This window comes from Malaclemys terrapin, chromosome 4 (assembly GCF_027887155.1).
Source record: "Malaclemys terrapin pileata isolate rMalTer1 chromosome 4, rMalTer1.hap1, whole genome shotgun sequence".
In the NCBI taxonomy this organism is placed as follows: domain Eukaryota; kingdom Metazoa; phylum Chordata; order Testudines; family Emydidae; genus Malaclemys; species Malaclemys terrapin.
The window spans coordinates 1,111,333-1,131,771 of NC_071508.1; the positions used below are offsets into that span (position 1 = coordinate 1,111,333).

General features: G+C 64.9%; 1 protein-coding gene across 1 annotated transcript; it reads left to right on the forward strand.

Annotated features, from left to right (window-relative positions):
• Positions 1-770: 770 nt before the first annotated feature.
• MVP (major vault protein) lies at positions 771-20,402 on the forward strand. Its single transcript, XM_054026019.1, is given in 17 exon segments — positions 771-904; positions 8,788-8,914; positions 9,080-9,275; positions 9,349-9,452; positions 9,454-9,587; positions 10,009-10,103; positions 10,653-10,889; positions 16,137-16,262; positions 16,569-16,727; positions 16,852-17,090; positions 17,192-17,389; positions 17,665-17,809; positions 18,081-18,292; positions 18,366-18,482; positions 18,733-18,859; positions 19,794-19,982; positions 20,201-20,402. Coding segments are annotated over 16 exon segments (2,532 nt in total). The 5' UTR covers positions 771-904; positions 8,788-8,792; the 3' UTR covers positions 20,333-20,402.
• Positions 20,403-20,439: the final 37 nt, after the last annotated feature.

The window sequence follows — 20,439 nt, forward strand, 5'->3', positions numbered from 1 at the left end:
GGGCGGCTCTAAACCAAGAGAGCCCAAAGCACAGACCTCCAGACTGGAGCGCTGGGAGAAGACCACAGCCCAGTTGGAACCCCAGAGGTATGGGGGTGGGAAAAGGGCACAGGCCGCATAAACCTTCCCACATGCGAACTGTGAGTGCCATCAAGCACCCCCGACCTAAGGGGGGGCGTGGAACGGAAGGGGCCTGGTGTAACTCCCACCAAGGAACTGGAGGGATGCGGGGGCATCCATGGGAACGGGGGTAGGTTCGAACTTCCCCAGGTCACTGGCTAAAGTGACCCTGCTCAGTTCGGTCTCGAAGGGGGGAGAGATGTGACGAACTGGGACTGTTCTTGCTGGGGTGTGGGAATGCTGTCAGGGGAGTGTGACTAGGATGGTCTGTGTGACGAACTGGGCCTGTTCTCACTGTGGTCTGTGAATGCTGACAGGGGAGTGTGACTAGGATGGTCTGCATTGCAGGATGGGATCTGCCCGAGGGCGCATACCTGAGTGTGTAACATGAGAACCCAGGAAGGGGTTGAAGGCGAGGCGACTCCTTAGCCGGGGAAACTGAACAAAGGCTGTGGGAGGGGTCGCTGAAGGCAGAGTGCTGGAAGCAGGCAGGGAGAGAGGGCTGGGGGGCAGAGATGGCTCTGACCTCCCAAGGGGGGCTGGGCTGGGATGCCCGGGGACCCCAAGATGGACCTAACTGAGGGGGTCCCTGTTGTCTGTGCCTGCAAGACCTGTCTTGGACTGTATTCCTGTCATCCAAATAAACCTTCTGCTTTACTGGCTGGCTGAGAGTCATGGTGAATCGCAGGAAGCCGGGGGTGCAGGGCCCTGAGTCCCCCAATACTCCGGGACAACTGGTGGCAGCGGCGGGATCTACTGCACCCCGTGGACGGCGCTTCCTGCAGTAAGTGACTGGGGAGCAGTAAAACGAAGGGGGATTGACGGGGACCAGGCGTGCTGAAGAGTGAGAGAGAGACGGTTATTACCCCTGGGAGTGTGTGACCAGCGAGAAGGACTTTTGCAGTAACAGGGTCCCCCGGGGGGATCGCAGCGAGTGGTCCCAGGGGCGGAGGAGTCTGCAGCTCGACCCTGGCAGAGAGGCGGTGACCTCGAGAAGGGCTGGCACACTAGGGGGCCCCCTGGGAACTGTGGGGAGCTGTGAGCACACAGGCCGGTGAGTGGCCAGCAGGAAGATGTATGCCAAGCGGCTTAAGAGCGACCTGGTGGAGCTGTGCAAGCAGAGGCGGCTGCGCATTGGGAGGCTCACCAAAGAACAGCTCGTTGCCCAGCTGGAGGCGGAAGATCGCGCGAATGAACTGATCCCTGTGTCTCAGGGAAGCAGCCTGGCAAATGCAGCGCAGGCACCAGTGTCTGTCCCAGCTGGGAGTGGTCAGCCGGCTGCTGAGGGCTTCTCGAGACCCCTCCTTCCTATGCCTAGGGGAAGGGTGGGGAGGAGCCCAGCAAATACCGAGGGCGCCGTGACCCCCCCGGCCAGCAGGGGACCCTCCCGGCGAAGCTCGCCTGCCAGCAGAGGATCCTCCCGGCGACGTTCGGCATCCGGGGAGCGGAATTGGCTGGAATGGGAGAAAGAGCTAAAACTGAGGGAGCTGGAGGATCGTGAACAACAGAGACAGCATGAAGAGAGACAGCGTCAGCATGAACGGGAGGAGAAAGAGAGACAGCATCAGCGTGAAGAGAGATAGAGACAGCATGAACGGGAGGAGAAAGAGAGACAGAGACAGGAGAATGAGAGACAGCATCAGCGTGAACTGGAACTGGCGAGACTGAGGGGCAGCGAACCCCCGGCTGCGGTGAGTGAGGGGGGACCCAGGACTGCACGGAGCTTTGATAAGTGCATCATGGCCCCATACAAGGAGGGGGAGGACATGGATGACTTCCTGGAGGCCTTTGAGACGGCCTGCGAGCTGCACCAGGTTGATCCCGCGGACAGACTCCGGGTCCTTACCCCCTTACTGGACCCCAAAGCAGTGGCATTGTACCGCCAACTGGAAGAGGCAGAGAAAGGGGACTACGAGCTATTCAAAAAGGCCCTGCTACGGGAGTTTGGGCTGACTCCTGAGATGTACCGGGAAAGGTTCCGGAATCAGGATAAAACCCCTGAGATCTCATATCTGCAACTAGCCGCCCGCATGGAAGGATATGCCAGCAAGTGGGCTGATGGGGCCCAGACGAAGGAGGACCCGGTCAAACTGCTGGTACTGGAGCAACTGTATGAGCGGTGCCCATCTGACCTGAGGCTGTGGTTGGTGGACAGAAAGCCAGAGAACCCGCGACAGGCAGGCCGGCTGGCCGATGAGTTCGTAAAGAGCCGGTCAGGAGATAAAAGGGAGGAGTCCCAAAGGAGCAATCCCACCACAACGCAGAGAGAGAGTCACCATGGGACCTCCCCGTAGGAAAATACAGAAAAACCCCATCAGAGGGGAACATCCGGCATCAGGACCATCCGACCCACTCAAGGGGACCCATGGGACATGGGCTGCTACCACTGTGGCCAAAAGGGCCACATACGGGCCCAGTGCCCCAGGCTCAGGGACAGACTGAGCAGGCCGAACCCACAGAGGGTTGACTGGGTAGAGACCCAGCCCGGCGAGAGGCAGCATTCCCAGGGAAGGGGGGCTGGCAGAGTACCACCTGCTAAGGAGGGAGGAGAGCCCCAGGCTAGCTTCTCTGGGGGGCCAGATGCTCCGGATTCAAAGTTCTCCGTTTACAGGGTTGGCGCGGGGCTGTCCCTGCGGAGCGAGTGCCTTGTTCCCCTGGAGGTGGATGGGAGGAAGGTCAATGGATACTGGGATACGGGCACAGAGGTGACGCTGGCCCGGCCCGAGGTGGTGGCCCCAGATCGGGTGGTGCCCAACACCTTCCTGACCCTGACCGGGGTGGGCGGGACCCCATTCAAGGTTCCCGTAGCGAGGGTACACCTGAAATGGGGGGCCAAGGAGGGCCCCAAGGACGTGGGAGTGCACCACCATTTGCCCACCGAGGTGTTGATGGGGGGGGACCTAGAGGACTGGCCAAGCAGCCCCCAGACCGCCTTAGTTGTGACCCGCGGTCAGAGCCGGCAAGGGGCACTGCCCCCTGGCCTTGGGGGGGGTGCTTTGCCTGAGGCGCGGGACCCTAAGCTGGTGGGGAGGGAACGCCCAGGGACGCGGCTCAGGGAGGCTGCAGCTTCGGACCCAGCGGGCGAGAAAGAGCAGGTGGCCATCCCTGTCCCAGCTGCTGAGTTCCAGGCCGAGTTGCAGAGAGATCCCTCCTTGCGGAAGATAAGGGACCTGGCCGACCTCAATGCGGTACAGACCATGGGACGAGGTGGCCGGAAAAGGTTCCTGTGGGAGAAGGGGTTCCTGTACCGAGAATGGGCTCCCCCAGGGAAACTGGAGTCAGGGGGGATCAGGAGGCAGCTGGTGGTACCCCAGAAGTATCGCCGCCAGCTGCTGTGCCGGGCCCATGACATTCCCCTCGCAGGGCACCAGGGAACCTGGCGTACCCAGCAGAGGCTGCTACGGAGCTTTTACTGGCCTGGGGTCTTTGTTACTGTCCGACAGTACTGCGGATCCTGTGACCCCTGTCAGAGGGGGAGGAAGGCCTGGGACAAGGGGAAAACAGCTTTAGGACCCTTGCCCAGCATAAAGGATCCTTTCCAGAGGGTGGCCAAGGTTAAAAGGGCGGCTCTGAACCAAGAGAGCCCAAAGCACAGACCTCCAGACTGGAGCGCTGGGAGAAGACCACAGCCCAGTTGGAACCCCAGAGGTATGGGGGTGGGAAAAGGGCACAGGCCGCATAAACCTTCCCACATGCGAACTGCGAGTGCCATCAAGCACCCCCGACCTAAGGGGGGGCGTGAAACTGGAGGGGCCTGGTGTAATTCTCACCAAGGAATGGGAGGGATGCGGGGGCATCCATGGGAACGGGGGTAGGTTCGAACTTCCCCGGGTCACTGGCTAAAGTGACCCTGCTCAGTTCGGTCTCGAAGGGGGGAGAGATGTGACGAACTGGGCCTGTTCTCACTGTGGTCTGTGAATGCTGACAGGGGAGTGTTCTGGGATAGTCTGCATTGCAGGATGGGATCTGCCCGAGGGCGCATACCTGAGTGTGTAACATGAGAACCCAGGAAGGGGTTGAAGGGGAGGCGACTCCTTAGCCCGGGAAACTGAACAAAGGCTGTGGGAGGGGTAGCTGAAGGCAGAGTGCTGGAAGCAGGCAGGGAGAGAGGGCTGGGGGGCAGAGATGGCTCTGACCTCCCAAGGGGGGCTGGGCTGGCATGCCCTGGGACCCCAAGCTGGACCTAACTGAGGGGGGCCCTGTTGTCTGTGCCTGCAAGACCTGTCTTGGACTGTATTCCTGTCATCCAAATAAACCTTCTGCTCTACTGGCTGGCTGAGAGTCATGGTGAATCGCAGGAAGCCGGGGGTGCAGGGCCCTGAGTCCCCCAATACTCCGTGACAGGGGTCTCTGGCTTTCTGTCCACCAACCACAGCCTCAGGTCGGATGGGCACCGCTCATACAGTTGCTCCAGTACCAGCAGTTTAATCAGGTCCTCCTTCGTCTGGGCCCCACCAGCCCACTTGCTGGCGTATCTTTCCATGCGGGCGGCTAGTTGCAGATATGAGATCTCAGGGGTTTTATCCTGACTCCGGAACCTTTCCCGGTACATCTCAGGAGTCAGCCCAAACTCTCGTAGCAGGGCCTTTTTGAATAGTTCGTAGTCCCCTTTCTCTGCCTCTCCCAGTTGGCGGTACAATGCCACGAATTTGGGGTCCAGTAAGGGGGTAAGGACCTGGAGTCTGTCCGCGGGATCAACCCGGTGCAGCTCGCAGGCCGTCTCAAACGCCTCCAGGAAGTCATCCATGTCCTCCCCCTCCTTGTATGGGGCCATGATGCACTTATCAAAGCTCCGTGCAGTCCTGGGTCCCCCCTCACTCACCGCAGCCGGGGGTTCGCTGCTCTTCAATCTCGCCAGTTCCAGGTCATGCTGACGCTGTCTCTCATTCTCCTGTCTCTGTCTCTCATTCTCCTCCCGTTCATGCTGTCTCTGTCTCTCTTCACGCTGATGCTGTCTCTCTTTCTCCTCCCGTTCATGCTGATGCTGTCTCTTTCTCCTCCCGTTCATGCTGTCTCTGTCGTTCACGATCCTCCAGCTCTCTCAGTTTTAGCTCTTTCTCCCATTCCAGCCAATTCCGCTCCACGGATGCCGAACGTCGCCGGGAGGATCCTCTGCTGGCCGGCGAGCTTCGCCGGGGGGACCCCCTGCTGGCCGGGGGGGTCACGGCGCCTTCGGTATTTGCTGGGCTCCTCCCCACCCTTCCCCTAGGCATAGGAAGGAGGGGTCTCGGGAAGCCCTCAGCAGCCGGCTGACCACTCCCAGCTGGGACAGACACTGGTGCCTGCGCTGCATTTGCCAGGCTGCTTCCCTGAGGCACAGGGATCAGTTCATTCGCCCGATCTTCCGCCTCCAGCTGGGCAATGAGCTGTTCTTTGGTGAGCCTCCCAATGCTCAGCCGCCTCTGCTTGCACAGCTCCACCAGGTCGCTCTTAAGCCGCTTGGCATACATCTTCCTGCTGGCCACTCACCGGCCTGTGTGCTCACAGCTCCCCACAGTTCCCAGGGGGACCCCTAGTGTGCCAGCCCTTCTCGAGGTCACCGCCTCTCTGCCAGGGTCGAGCTGCAGACTCCTCCGCCCCTGGGACCACTCGCTGCGATCCCCCCGGGGGACCCTGTTACTGCAAAAGTCCTTCTCGCTGGTCACACACTCCCAGGGGTAATAACCGTCTCTCTCCCACTCTTCAGCACGCCTGGTCCCCGTCAATCCCCCTTCGTTTTACTGCTCCCCAGTCACTTACTGCAGGAAGCGCCGTCCCCGGGGTGCAGTAGATCCCGCCGCTGCCACCAGTTGTCACGGAGTATTGGGGGACTCAGGGCCCTGCACCTCCGGCTTCCTGCGATTCACCATGACTCTCAGCCAGCCAGTAAAGCAGAAGGTTTATTTGGATGACAGGAATACAGTCCAAGACAGGTCTTGCAGGCACAGACAACAGGGCCCCCCTCAGTTAGGTCCAGCTTGGGGTCCCAGGGCATGCCAGCCCACCCCCCTTTGGGGGGTCAGAGCCATCTCTGCCTCCCAGCCATCTCTCCAGCCTCCTTCCAGCACTCTGCCTTCAGCGACCCCTCCCACAGCCTTTGTTCAGTTTCCCGGGCCCCCGGAGTCACCTGGCCTTCAACCCCTTCCTGGGTTCTCATGTTACAAGCTCAGGTATGTTCCCTGGGGCAGACTCCCATCCCCCCGATGCAGACCATCCTAGTCACACTCCCCTGTCAGCATTCCCACACCCCATCAAGAACAGGCCCAGTTCGTCACAGCTGTGAGCTGGGGGAATGGGGGGGCAGGTCTGGGGGGGCTGTGAGCCAGGAGAATGAGGAGGGACAGGTCTGGGGGGGCTGTGAGCTGGGGGAATGGGGGGCCCAGGGCTGGGGGGGCTGTGAGCCGGGGGAATGGGGGGGCCAGGGCTGGGGGGGCTGTGAGCCGGGGGAATGGGGGGGCAGGTCTGGGGGGGCTGTGAGCCGGGGGAATGGGGGGCCTAGGTCTGGGGGGCGCTGTGAGAAGGGGGAAGGGGGGCCCAGGACTGGGGGGGGGGCTGTGAGTCGGGGGACGGGGTGGGCCCAGGCCTGGGAGGGGCTGTGAGGTGGGGTAATGGGGGGGCCAGGTCTGGGGGGGGCTGTGAGCTGGGGGAATGGGGGGGCTGTGAGCTGGGGGAATGGGGGGGGCAGGTCTGGGGGGGCTGTGAGCTGGGGGAAGGGGGAGGCCAGGTCTGGGGGGGGCTATGACCCGGGGGAAGGGGGGGTCCAGGTCTGGGGGGGGGGCTGTGAGCCAGGGGAATGGGGGGGGACAGGTCTGGGGGAGCTGTGAGCTGGGGGAAGGGGGAGGCCAGGTCGGGGGGGGGCTATGATCTGGGGGAAGGGGGGGCCAGGTCTGGGGGGGCCTGTGAGAAGGGGGAAGAGGGGGAACATGTCTGGGGGGGCTGTGAGCTGGGGGAAGGGGGAGGCCAGGTCTGGGGAGGCCTGGGGGAAGGGGGGACCTAGGCCTCGGGGGGGCTGTGAGCCAGGGGAAGGGCGAACGGGGGGCCTATGAGAAGGGGGAAGGGGGAAGGGGGGCCCAGGTCTGGGGGGGGCTGTGAGCCGGGGGAAGGGAGGGGCCCAGGTCTGGGGGGGGCTGTGAGCCGGGGGAAGGGAGGGGCCCAGGGCTGGGTGGGCTGTGAGCCAGGGGAAGGGAGGGGCCCAGGGCTGGGTGGGCTGTGAGCCAGGGGAAGGGGGGGCCAGGACTGGGGGGGGCTGTGAGCCAGTGGAATGGGGGGGGCAGGTCTGGGGGGGACTGTGAGTCGGGGGAAGGGAGGGGCCCAGGGCTGGGGGGGCTGTGAGCCGGTGGAATGGGGGGGGCAGGTCTGGGGGGGGCTGTGAGTCGGGGGAAGGGAGGGGCCCAGAGCTGGGGGGGCTGTGAGCCAGTGGAATGGGGGGGGCAGGTCTGGGGGGGGCTGTGAGTCGGGGGAAGGGAGGGGCCCAGGGCTGGGGGGGCTGTGAGCTGGGGGAAGGGGGGCCCAGGACTGGGGGGGCTGTGAGCCGGGGGAATGGGGGGGGCAGGTCTGGGGGGGGCTGTGAGTCGGGGGAAGGGAGGGGCCCAGGTCTGGGGGGGGGCTGTGAGCCAGGGGAAGGGGGGTCCACCGGCCCAGGACTGCTGGGGTGGCTCCGTTGCCCCTTTAAGCGAGTCCCTCCCAGCCCCAGCCCTGGGCGGGTCTGGCTCAGTCCCAGCTGGGCCCTGCAGGAAGCAACTGGTAGGTTTGTGGAGCGGGGGCCCAGCCCTGGGGGGCAGCAGCGGGAGGGGGCGCCCAGCCCAGCGAGGGGAGGTGTGGGGGGCTCTGAGGTCAGGGCTGGGGATTGCCCCCAAACACCCCCCTCCCCCGCAAACCTGAGTCACTGCTTCGATGGTCACCAGGCAACCCCGGGGCTAGTACTGGGGGGACCCTGACACTGGTGCACTGGGGGGGCGGTCCTGGCACGGGCACCCCGGGCACGGGACAGGGGAGGGGTCGGCCCTGGTGCAGGTGCCCCGAGAGTGTGATATTGGGGGGGGGTCCTGGCGCGGGCGCCCCAGGTGCAGGATGGGGGGGGTCAGCCCCGGCGCAGGTTCCCCGAGAGTGTGATATTGGGGGGGGGGTCCTGGCGCGGGCGCCCCAGGTGCAGGATGGGGGGGTCAGCCCCGGCGTGGGTGCCCCGAGAGTGTGATATTGGTGGGGGGGGTCCTGGCGCGGGCGCCCCAGCTGCAGGATGGGGGGGTCAGCCCTGGCGCGCGTGCCCCGAGAGTGTGATATTGGGGGGGGGGTCCTGGCGCGGGCGCCCCAGCTGCAGGATGGGGGGGTCAGCCCTGGCGCGCGTGCCCCGAGAGTGTGATATTGGGGGGGGGTCCTGGCGCGGGCGGGGCCCTGCTGCAGAGGGTTCTGGGAACGTGGCTGGGTGTTGGTTGCTGTGTTTGCTCTGGGATTAGGGCTGTAAAGTGGGCGGGTTCTCGCCAGAGGGGAAATTCTGGGCGGGGGGGGGGAGATCCTAGTGTGGGTGCCTGGGGCCGTGGGTCAGGTCCGATCGGGGCTGGCAGGGAGCCGCGAGCGGGGCCCTGGTGCAGAGGGTTCTGGGAACGCGGCTGGGCCGGTCGCTCCATTTGTGTTGGGATTGGGGGCTGGGTTGGGGCTGATCCGGGGGCTGCTAATTCCCACCCCCCCCAGCCGACATGGCCGAGGAGTCCATCATCCGCATCCCCCCGCACCACTACATCCACGTGCTGGACCAGAACTCCAACGTGACCCGCGTGGAGGTGGGGCCGCAGACCTACATCCGCCAGGACAATGAACGGTGAGGGGCGCCGGAGCTGGGGCAGGCCTGGGCCGGGGGGCAGAGGGATTGTGCTGCTTGGGATGGGATGGGATGGGGAGAGGCCAGGGGGCGGGGTGTATGGGGGCTGGGGGGTCACAGGGTCGGTTCCCAGCACCCCCATGATGTGTTCCCCCCACCCCGCAGGGTCGTCTTTCCCCCCGCCAAGATGGTGACGGTGCCCCCCCGGCACTACTGCGCGGTGCTGAACCCTGTGCTGCGGGCGCCGGGCGCCGGGGTGCAGTTCGATGCCTCGGGGCAGGCGCTGCTACGGCACGCGGACCTGGAGATCCGGCTCAGCCAGCCCCCCTTCCCCCTCTACCCGGGAGAGGAGATCCAGCAGGTAACGCCCAGCCCCAGGCGGGCCCAGAGCCAGCGCGCCCCCGAGCCTCGCCCTGACCCCCCTCTCCCCCCAGGGGATCACAGCCCTGCAGGTGGTGCTGCCGGACACCGCCCTGCACCTCAAGGCCCTGCTGGATTTTGAGGACGACCAGGGGCCACAGCTAACGCCAGCCTCCCGCAGGCACCTACATCCCGCGCACCGAGGTGGAGGTGGTGGAAATCAGCCAGGCGACCATCATCTGCCACAACCAGGCCATCCGGCTCCGGGCCCGCAAGGAGTGTACGGACCGGGAGGGGACCCGGCGCGTCACAGGTACCCCCCCCAGCCTGCCGCGCCCCTCATTCCTGACCCACAGCCCCCCTGCCCTTCCCCCACCCCCTCTCACTCCTGACCCGCAGCCCCCCTGCTAGCCCAGCCCTGCCCCCCCCAGCTCTGCTGGTGCCCCTCACTCCCGACCCACAGCCCCCTGCCAGCCCAGCCCTGAGCTCCCCCCAGTTCTGCTGGTGCCCCTCACTCCCAACCCGCAGTCCCTGTCAGCCCAGCCCTGCCCCCCCACCTGCCGGCGCCCCTCACTCCCGACCCGCAGCCCCCTGCTAGCCCAGCCCTGCCCCCCCGGCCTGCTGGCGCCCCTCACTCCCGAACCGCAGCCCCCTGCTAGCCCAGCCCTGCGCCCCCCAGCTCTGCCGGTGCTCGTCACTCCCCACATATAGCCATGTTTCTCCCCCCCCCCCAGGTGAGGAGTGGCTGGTGAAGCGAGTGGGTGCGTATCTCCCTGGCGTGTTTGAGGAGGTGGTTGACATTGTGGATGCTTTTGTGCTGACAGAAAAGGTGAGTGGAGGGGTGGGCAAGGGGTGCTGGTGGCAGTCGATGTGTGATCTGCACTGTGTGTGTGTGTGTGTGCGCGCGATCTGCACTGGGGTGGGTGGGGGTGCTGGGGTGGGAAGGACAGGCTGGGGCTGGGTTCCCAACTCGGGGGAGGAGCTCCCTTGATGTGAGGTGGCCTCCTTATCGGCTGAGGGGGTGGGACTGAGGTTGGAGGGTTCCCAGCCCCGGTGGGGGGACAGGATGAGATTGGGGCATGGAGCTGTCTGGGAGCGGAGGGGATGGGAGAGTCCAGGGTCAGGAGGGAGTGAAATGGATCTGGTCCGGGGCGGGGAGGAAAATGGGGGAAGCTGGATGTGAGCTAGGGGGGAAGGAGTGGTGTGGGGTCGACCCCATGGACAAAGGGAAAATGTGGGGGACCGTGGGGAAGAGGGGGGTCTTGGGCAGGGGAGAGTAGGTGGACATGGGGTGGAGTCGGGGGTCCTTGAGGAAGGAGGGAATAGCCAGGACCCAGCTCCCCTCATGCTGACGGCCGTGTTCCCCTTTCCCCCGTAGAGGGCGCTGCATCTCCGCGCCACCAAGACCTTCCGGGACCCGCAGGACACGGTGCGCCGGACAGGGGAGGAGTGGCTGGTGACGCTAGCGCAGAGCGAGGCCTACATCCCGGACGTCTACGAGGAGGTGGTGGGCATTGTGGACATCACCACACTGAGCAGCCGCCAGTACTGCGTGGTGTGCGACCCCGTGGGGCCCGACGGCAAGCCGCAGCTGGGCCAGGAGAAGGTGATCAAGGTATAGTGGCCACGTGTGTCCGTGACAATCTGGTACTAGTGTGAACTCCGGGGCCACGTGTCCTGTAGGAAATACGGTAGCACTTGTTGTACTGTGTGTATGGTCAGGTATGGCTCTGGTAAGGCTGCATAGCTCCTGGGGCGCATTTATTCCACTAAATGTGGTAGTGCTGTGGGGCATGTGTATTCTACTAAGCATGGGTCACTTATATTCTAGTAAATATAGTACAACTGTATCCTGAGGAATCTTTATGCTAGTGCATATTATGTTGGGGGGACGCTTGTGTCAGTAACTATGGAAATGATGGGTATCTCGTTGGGCGTATTTACACCATTATATATGGTAACTATATCTTGTAGGGACATATTTATCCTAGTACATAGGGTAACCAAATATTATTGGTACAGGTTTATTCTAACATATACGGTAGTTTTGTTTCTCTGATATAACTACATGTGACGAACTGGGCCTGTTCTCACGGTGGTCTGTGAATGCTGACAGGGGAGTGTGCTGGGATAGTCTGCATTGCAGGATGGGATCTGCCCGAGGGCGCCCGAGGGCGCATACCTGAGTGTGTAACATGAGAACCCAGGAAGGGGTTGAAGGGGAGGTGACTCCTTAGCCCGGGAAACTGAAAAAAGGCTGTGGGAGGGGTCGCAAAAGGAGAGTGCTGGAAGCGGGCTAGAAGGAGGCTGGAGAGATGGCTGGGAGGCAGAGATGGCTCTGACCCCCCAAAGGGGGGTGGGCTGGCATGCCCTGGGACCCCAAGCTGGACCTAACTGAGGGGGGCCCTGTTGTCTGTGCCTGCAAGACCTGTCTTGGACTGTATTCCTGTCATCCAAATAAACCTTCTGCTTTACTGGCTGGCTGAGAGTCATGGTGAATCGCAGGAAGCCGGGGGTGCAGGGCCCTGAGTCCCCCAATACTCCGCAACAACTGGTGGCAGCGGTGGGATCTACTGCACCCCGTGGATGGCGCTTCCTGCAGTAAGTGACTGGGGAGCAGTAAAACAAAGGGGGATTGACGGGGACCAGGCGCGCTGAAGAGTGAGAGAGAGACGGTTATTACCCCTGGGAGTGTGTGACCAGCGAGAAGGACTTTTGCAGTAACAGGGTCCCCCGAGGGGATCGCAGCGAGTGGTCCCAGGGGCGGAGGAGTCTGCAGCTCGACCCTGGCAGAGAGGTGGTGACCTCGAGAAGGGCTGGCACACTAGGGGGCCCCCTGGGAACTGTGGGGAGCTGTGAGCACACAGGCCGGTGAGTGGCCAGCAGGAAGATGTATGCCAAGCGGCTTAAGAGCGACCTGGTGGAGCTGTGCAAGCAGAGGCGGCTGCGCATTGGGAGGCTCACCAAAGAACAGCTCATTGCCCAGCTGGAGGCAGAAGATCGCGCGAATGAACTGATCCCTGGGTCTCAGGGAAGCAGCCTGGCAAATGCAGCGCAGGCACCAGTGTTTGTCCCAGCTGGGAGTGGTCAGCCGGCTGCTGAGGGCGTCCCGAGACCCCTCCTTCCTATGCCTAGGGGAAGGGTGGGGAGGAGCCCAGCAAATACTGAAGGCGCCGTGGCCCCCCCGGCCAGCAGGGGGTCCCCCCGGCGAAGCTCGCCGGCCAGCAGAGGATCCTCCCGGCGACGTTCGGCATCCGGGGAGCGGAATTGGCTGGAATGGGAGAAAGAGCTAAAACTGAGAGAGCTGGAGGATCGTGAACAACAGAGACAGCATGAACGGGAGGAGAAAGAGAGACAGAGACAGCATGAACGGGAGGAGAAAGAGAGACAGAGACAGGAGAATGAGAGACAGCGTCAGCATGACCTGGAACTGGCGAGATTGAAGGGCAGCGAACCCCCGGCTGCGGTGAGTGAGGGGGGACCCAGGACTGCACGGAGCTTTGATAAGTGCATCATGGCCCCATACAAGGAGGGGGAGGACATGGATGACTTCCTGGAGGCCTTTGAGACGGCCTGCGAGCTGCACCGGGTGGATCCCGCGGACAGACTCCGGGTCCTTACCCCCTTACTGGACCCCAAATCCGTGGCATTGTACCGCCAACTGGGAGAGGCAGAGAAAGGGGACTACGAACTATTCAAAAAGGCCCTGCTACGAGAGTTTGGGCTGACTCCTGAGATGTACCGGGAAAGGTTCCGGAGTCAAGATAAAACCCCTGAGATCTCATATCTGCAACTAGCCGCCCGCATGGAAAGATACGCCAGCAAGTGGGCTGGTGGGGCCCAGACGAAGGAGGACCTGATTAAACTGCTGGTACTGGAGCAACTGTATGAGCGGTGCCCATCCGACCTGAGGCTGTGGTTGGTGGACAGAAAGCCAGAGAACCCGCGACACGCCGGGCAGCTGGCTGATGAGTTTGTAAAGAGCCGGTCAGGGGGTGGCAGGGAGGAGTCCCAAAGGAGCAATCCCACCACAACGCAGAGAGAGAGTCACCATGGGACCTCCCCGTGGGAAAATACAGAAAAACCCCATCAGAGGGGAACATCCGGCATCAGGACCATCCGACCCACTCAAGGGGACCCATGGGACATGGGCTGCTACCACTGTGGCCAAAAGGGCCACATACGGGCCCAGTGCCCCAGGCTCAGGGACAGACTGAGCAGGCCGAACCCACAGAGGGTTGACTGGGTAGAGACCCAGCCTGGCGAGAGGCAGCATTCCCAGGGAAGGGGGGCTGGCAGAGTACCACCTGCTAAGGAGGGAGGAGAGCCCCAGGCCAGCTTCTCTGGGGGGCCAGATGCTCCGGATTCAAAGTTCTCCGTTTACAGGGTTGGCGCGGGGCTGTCCCTGCGGAGCGAGTGCCTTGTTCCCCGGGAGGTGGATGGGAAGGAAGTTTATGGTTACTGGGACACGGGCGCAGAGGTGACACTGGCCCGACCCGAGGTGGTGGCCCCAGATCGGGTGGTGCCCAACACCTTCCTGACCCTGACCGGGGTGGGCGGGACCCCATTCAAGGTTCCCGTAGCGAGGGTACACCTGAAATGGGGGGCCAAGGAGGGCCCCAAGGACGTGGGAGTGCACCACCATTTGCCCACTGAGGTGTTGATGGGGGGGGGACCTAGAGGACTGGCCCAGCAGCCCCCAGACCGCCTTAGTTGTGACCCGCGGTCAGAGCCGGCGAGGGGCACTGCGCCCTGGCCTTGGGGGGGGTGCCTTGCCCGAGGCGCGGGACTCTAACCTGGTGGGGAGGGAACGCCCAGGGATGCGGCTCAGGGAGGCTGCAGCTTCGGACCCAGCGGGCGAGAAAGAGCAAGTGGCCATCCCCGTCCCAGCTGCTGAGTTCCAGGCCGAGTTGCAGAGAGATCCCTCCTTGCGGAAGATAAGGGACCTGGCCGACCTCAATGCGGTACAGACCAAGGGGCGAGGTGGCCGGAAAAGGTTCCTGTGGGAGAAGGGGTTCCTGTACCGAGAATGGGCTCCCCCAGGGAAAATGGAGTCAGGGGGGATCAGGAGGCAGCTGGTGGTACCCCAGAAGTATCGCCGCCAGCTGCTGTGCCGGGCCCATGACATTCCCCTCGCAGGGCACCAGGGAACCTGGCGTACCCAGCAGAGGCTGCTACGGAGCTTTTACTGGCCTGGGGTCTTTGCTACTGTCCGACAGTACTGCGGATCCTGTGACCCCTGTCAGAGGGGGAGGAAGGCCTGGGACAAGGGGAAAACAGCTTTAGGACCCTTGCCCAGCATAGAGGAGCCTTTTCGGAGGGTGGCCAAGGTAAAAAGGGCGGCTCTAAACCAAGAGAGCCCAAAGCACAGACCTCCAGACTGGAGCGCTGGGAGAAGACCACAGCCCAGTTGGAGCCCCAGAGGTATGGGGGTGGGAAAAGGGCGCAGGCCGCATAAACCTTCCCACATGCGAACTGCGAGTGCCATCAAGCAACCCCAACCTAAGGGGGAGCGTGAAACTGGAGGGGCCTGGTGTAATTCTCACCAAGGAATGGGAGGGATGCGGGGGCATCCATGGGAACGGGGGTAGGTTCAAACTTCCCCGGGTCACTGGCTAAAGTGACCCTGCTCAGTTCGGTCTCGAAGGGGGGAGAGATGTGACGAACTGGGCCTGTTCTCACGGTGGTCTGTGAATGCTGACAGGGGAGTGTGCTGGGATAGTCTGCATTGCAGGATGGGATCTGCCCGAGGGCGCCCGAGGGCGCATACCTGAGTGTGTAACATGAGAACCCAGGAAGGGGTTGAAGGGGAGGTGACTCCTTAGCCCGGGAAACTGAAAAAAGGCTGTGGGAGGGGTCGCAAAAGGAGAGTGCTGGAAGCGGGCTAGAAGGAGGCTGGAGAGATGGCTGGGAGGCAGAGATGGCTCTGACCCCCCAAAGGGGGGTGGGCTGGCATGCCCTGGGACCCCAAGCTGGACCTAACTGAGGGGGGCCCTGTTGTCTGTGCCTGCAAGACCTGTCTTGGACTGTATTCCTGTCATCCAAATAAACCTTCTGCTTTACTGGCTGGCTGAGAGTCATGGTGAATCGCAGGAAGCCGGGGGTGCAGGGCCCTGAGTCCCCCAATACTCCGCAACACTACAGCACCCCTATGTATAGCTATGGGGCACGTTTATGCTAGTAATTATGGTAATGATGTGCCTCTATGGGATGTCATAGTTACCTTTCTAATTACCGCCTTCTTGTAGCCTCCTGTATCCTAGGAAGTACGGTAACCGAATGGGACCCAGAAGGGCTGCGTCTACCGTAATTAGTAGAAATAAAGCGACAGCTGTGGCTAGACTGCGATGGTTAACCTAGGAGCCAGCTACCGTATATACCAGAATATATCTGCAGTTATAGATGGTGGGGGCGGGGAGTGGCTGTTGCCAGGTCGTAGGCTACAGCTGGAGGCGGGGGGAGGGGGGGTACCGTATTACCCAGGGTATAGGAGCAGATGGTTACTGTATTTCCACTTTGGAAGGGGGGTTACCGTAATTCCTAGACTATAGGCAAGAGCTTACTGTATTTTCTAGGCTATATGGCGAATAATAGAAGCAGCAGCTCCTCACCTTGGAGCCGGGTGGGTCTAACCGTATTTTGCAGACTACCTGGGCAGGTGTTGCCTTGTTTCTACGGCAATAAGTGGGAAAAGGAATAAAATATTCATTGAGGCATGGTCTTGCCGTATTTTCTAGTTTATATGCACAGTAACTGATATTACCATATTACCTAGACTACATGCCCATACATGCGCCCCATATTTCTTGGGTACTGTGGAAATTCTCACGGAGCCCCCCCCCGCCCCCATTCATTGCTCCAGGGGGAGAAGTCGTTCTTCCTCCAGCCAGGGGAGTCTCTGAAGGACGGGATCCAGGACATCTACATCCTCTCGGAGGACGAAGGGCTGCTGCTGCGGGCCCTGAGCAAGCTGGAGGACTTGGATGAGGTGGGGGAAACTCAGGGCTGGGCTGCGGGTCGGGAGTGAGGGGTACCAGCGGGGCTGTGGGTCAGGAGTGAGGGGCACCGGCAGAGCTGGGTAGGGCAGGGGGTTGCGGGTTGGGAGTGAGGGGCACCGGCAGAGCTGGGGGGCGCAGGGGGTTGCGGGTCGGGAGACGGGCACCGGCAGAGTTGGGGGGGGCAGGGCTGGGCTAGGAGGGGGCTGCGGGTCGGGAGTGAGGGGCACCGGGAGAGCTGGGGGGGCAGGGGGCTGCAGGATGGGAGTGAGGGGCACTGGGATCTCTGCCACCCGCAGGACGGTGGTGAGCTGCACCGGAAGCCGGGCGATCGCTGGCTCATCCGGGGGCCCCGGGAGTACGTGCCGCCAGCAGAGGTGGAGGTCCTGGAGCGGCGCCGCGCCACCCCCCTGGGCGAGAACGAGGGGATCTACATGCGGGACATCAAGACAGGCAAGGTGAGCAGGGCCCCAGTCTCTGCCTCCCACTGCCCTCCGGCCTTCCCCACTGACCCCCCCAGTACCCCATATCCATGCCCCCAATGGGCTCTTGAGCCCCCCATTGACTCCCCCCTCTCCCCAGGTGCGGGCGGTGATCGGTCACACCTACATGCTGACAGAGTACGAGGAGCTGTGGGATAAGGAGCTGCCCCCCACCGTGGAGGCCCTGCTGTCCTCGGGCCGGGACCCTGTGGCCGACCGCTCCAGGGCCCCCCCCCAAGAAGGTGAGGACCGGCCCCGCGACACGAGACGGGTGGTGAGTTACCAGGTGCCCCACAACGCCGCCGTGCAGGTGTACGACTACCAGGAGCGGAAGTCCAGGTGAGCGGGGGGTGGGTGGGGGGGACTTGGGGCAGGGGGGCTGGATGCAGCTCATGGGGCTCCCTCCCCGGCGTGTGGGGTCACCTTCCCCTCCCCCGCAGGGTGGTGCTGGGCCCGGAGCTGGTTCTGCTGGGCCCGGACGAGCAGTTCACGGTGCTCAGCTTGTCGGGGGGGCGGCCCAAGACCCCCCACAGCCGCCGCTCGCTCTGCCTGCTACTGGGCCCTGACTTCTGCACCGACATCGTCACCATCGAGACGGCTGACCACGCCCGGCTGCAGCTCCAGCTGGCCTACAACTGGTGAGGGGCTGGGCGGGAGGGGCAGCACGGGGGTGTCACAGGCCCTGTCAGGGGCCCCCCACCCCAGCCTGCTCTTGGCTGGCCCGGCCGGAGCCCAAGCACTGCCCCGATCTCGGGGTCTCCAGGCCACGCTTGGGGGCCCTGCCCCTGGGCCCAGCGCTGGCCCTTCCCTGCCGTCTGCCTGGGGCGGGGGTGGGGGGGCTGGGGAGTGCAGGGGCAGAGGTTGCAGGGAGGCCTGTTCCCCAGCCCCCCAACCGCGCTGTTCCCCCCCCCAGGCACTTCGAGGTGCCGTCACCCCCCGACCCCCCAGCGCTCTCCCGGCTCTTCAGTGTCCCGGACTTCGTGGGAGACGCCTGCAAAGCGCTGGCCTCCCGCATCCGCGGGGCCGTGGCCTCCGTCAGCTTCGACGACTTCCACAAGGTACGGGGGCCCCCCCTCGCAGCCCCCCAGCCCCCCAGCACTGCCCCCCCCCCCCCCCAGGCCTGCCTCCTCCCGGCTCAGCCCTGGGCTCCCACGCCCCGAACCCCCTGGGGTGCATCCTGGAGCTGGGCCCCCGTCCGCCGCTTCCCGGGAGGGTCCCTGGGCTGGCCGCGCGTCTGGGTCCCATGGTTGTACCTGCCAGGCTGGCGGCGGGGGAATATGGGGGTTCTGGGTGCTCCCCCAGCGTCCCACAATCCACCCCTGCCCCCAGAACTCGAACCGGATCATCTGCTCGGCCGTGTTCGGCTTCGACGCGGAGCTGCAGGTGCGGAGCTGCCTGCGCTTCCCCCAGAACGGGCTGGTGGTGAGCAGCGTGGACATCCAGAGCGTGGAGCCGGTGGACCAGCGCACGCGGGACGCGCTGCAGAGGAGTGTCCAGTTGGCCATCGAGATCACCACCAACTCCCAGGAGGCGGCCGCCAGGTACGGGCTCCCCCGGGGCTGGTTCCCCCCCAGCCCTGCCCCAGCCCCCCTCACCCCAGCCCGTTTCCCCCAGGCACGAGGCCGAGCGGCTGGAGCAGGAGGCCCGGGGGCGGCTGGAGCGGCAGAAAATCCTGGACCAGGCGGAGGCTGAGCGAGCCCGGAAGGAGCTGCTGGAGCTGGAGGCACTGAGGTGGGGGGAACCGGGGGGGAATGGGGGGTCAGGGGAAGGTTGGCCAGCTGCCAGGGGCGGGATCTGCTGGGGCCAGGGGCGGGATCAGGGGGTCACAGGGGCTCAGTGTCAAGGGACAGGATCGGGGGGAGTCTGTGGCCAGGGGAGGGATCGGGGGATTCTGGGGGCGGGATTGGGGGGAGATCTGGGGGGGATCCGGGAGACCGGGGGGCGGACGTGGGGGTCTGTGACTCTCTCCGGCCCCTCCCAGCGCGGCAGTGGAGAGCGCTGGTGCGGCGCGGGCCGAGGCCCAGTCCAAGGCGGAGGCGGCGCGGATCGCGGGGGAGGCGGCTGTGGAACAGGCCAAGCTGAAGGCGGAGGCAGCCGCCATTGAGACAGTGAGTGGGCGGGGCTGGGGGGAGCCTGGGGAGGGGGCGTGGCCCGGCGGGAGGTCCCTGGGGGAGGAGGCGGGGCAGGGCCCGGTGGGAGGGTGGGAGGGTAGGTCCCTGAGGGAGGAGGGTGGGTGCAGCCTGGTGGGAGGGCGGGGCCCCAGGGGAGGAGGGGGCGGGGCCCGGTGGGAGGGCGGGGCCCCGGGGGAGGAGGTGGGGGGTCCCAGGGGAGGAGGGGGCGGGGCCCGGTGGTGGGGCGGGGCCCTGGGGGAGGAGGTGGGGGGTCCCGGGGAGGTGGGGGCGGGGCCCGGTGGCAGGGCGGGGCCCTGGGGGAGGAGGTGGGGCCCGGTGGCAGGGCGGGGCCCCGGGGGAGGTGGTGGGGGGTCCCAGGGGAGGAGGGGGCGGGGCCCGGTGGTGGGGCGGGGCCCTGGGGGAGGAGGTGGGGGGCCCCAGGGGAGGAGGGGGCGGGGCCTGGTGGCAGGGCGGGGTCCCGGTGGAGGAGGTGGGGGGTCCCTGGGGGAGGAGGGTGGGTGTGGCCCAGTGGGTGGGCGGGGCCCCAGGGGAGGAGGGGGTGGGGCCCGGTGGCAGGGCAGGTCCCCGAGGGAGGAGGTGGGGGGTCCCAGGGGAGGTGGGGGCGGGGCCCGGTGGCAGGGCGGGGCCCTGGGGGAGGAGGTGGGGCCTGGTGGCAGGGCGGGGCCCCGGGGGAGGAGGTGGGGGGTCCCAGAGGAGGAGGGGGCGGGGCCCGGGGGCGGGGCGGGGTCCCGGGGGAGGAGGTGGGGACGGGGCCCGGTGGCGGGGCGGGGTCCCGGGGGAGGAGGTGGGGGGCCCCAGGGGAGCAGGGGGCGGGGCCCTGGGGCAGGAGGTGGGGGGGCCCGGTGGCAGGGCGGGGCCCCGGGGGAGGACTCAGAGCTCCCCCTGAGCCTGTCCCCCCCCGGTGGCGCAGGAGTCGGAGCTGGCGCGGCTGTGCCAGGCGCGGGAGCAGGAGCTGCGCTTCGCCCGGGCGCAGGGCGAGCAGGAGGCGGCGCGGGCCCAGCTGCTGGCCGAGGTGGAGGTGAAGAAGTTCCAGCAGGTGACGGAAGCCATCGGGCCCGAGACCCTGCGGGACATCGCGCTGGCCGGGCCGGAGCTGCAGGTGGGCCGGGGGCGGGGCTTAGAGCAGGGTGGGGGAGGGGGTTAGGGGCGGGGCATGGGTGGGGCTAAGGCGGGGCTTGCTGTAGGGATGGAGTGGGCAGGGTAGGGGTGGGAGGGTTCTGGGGGTGGGGCCCAGGAGGGGTGGAGCTTACACAAGTGGGGGAGGGGCTGGGGGCAGGGTCTCACTCACTCCCTCACTCCCCCCCCCATTCCCCCCAGGTGAAGCTGCTGAAGGGCCTGGGTCTCCAGTCGGCCCTCATCACCGACGGCTCCTCCCCCATCAACCTCTTCTCCACGGCGGGGGGGCTGCTGGGCATCCTGCCCAGGCACCCCCCGGGGCCCCAGGAGTGAGGGCCCCGCCCCCCATGGAAACGGGACCCCAGTGTGCCTTACAGTCTGCAATAAAGATGGCAGCCGACGCGGTGGGTCTGGCTGATTGGGGCGGGGTCTGGGCTCAG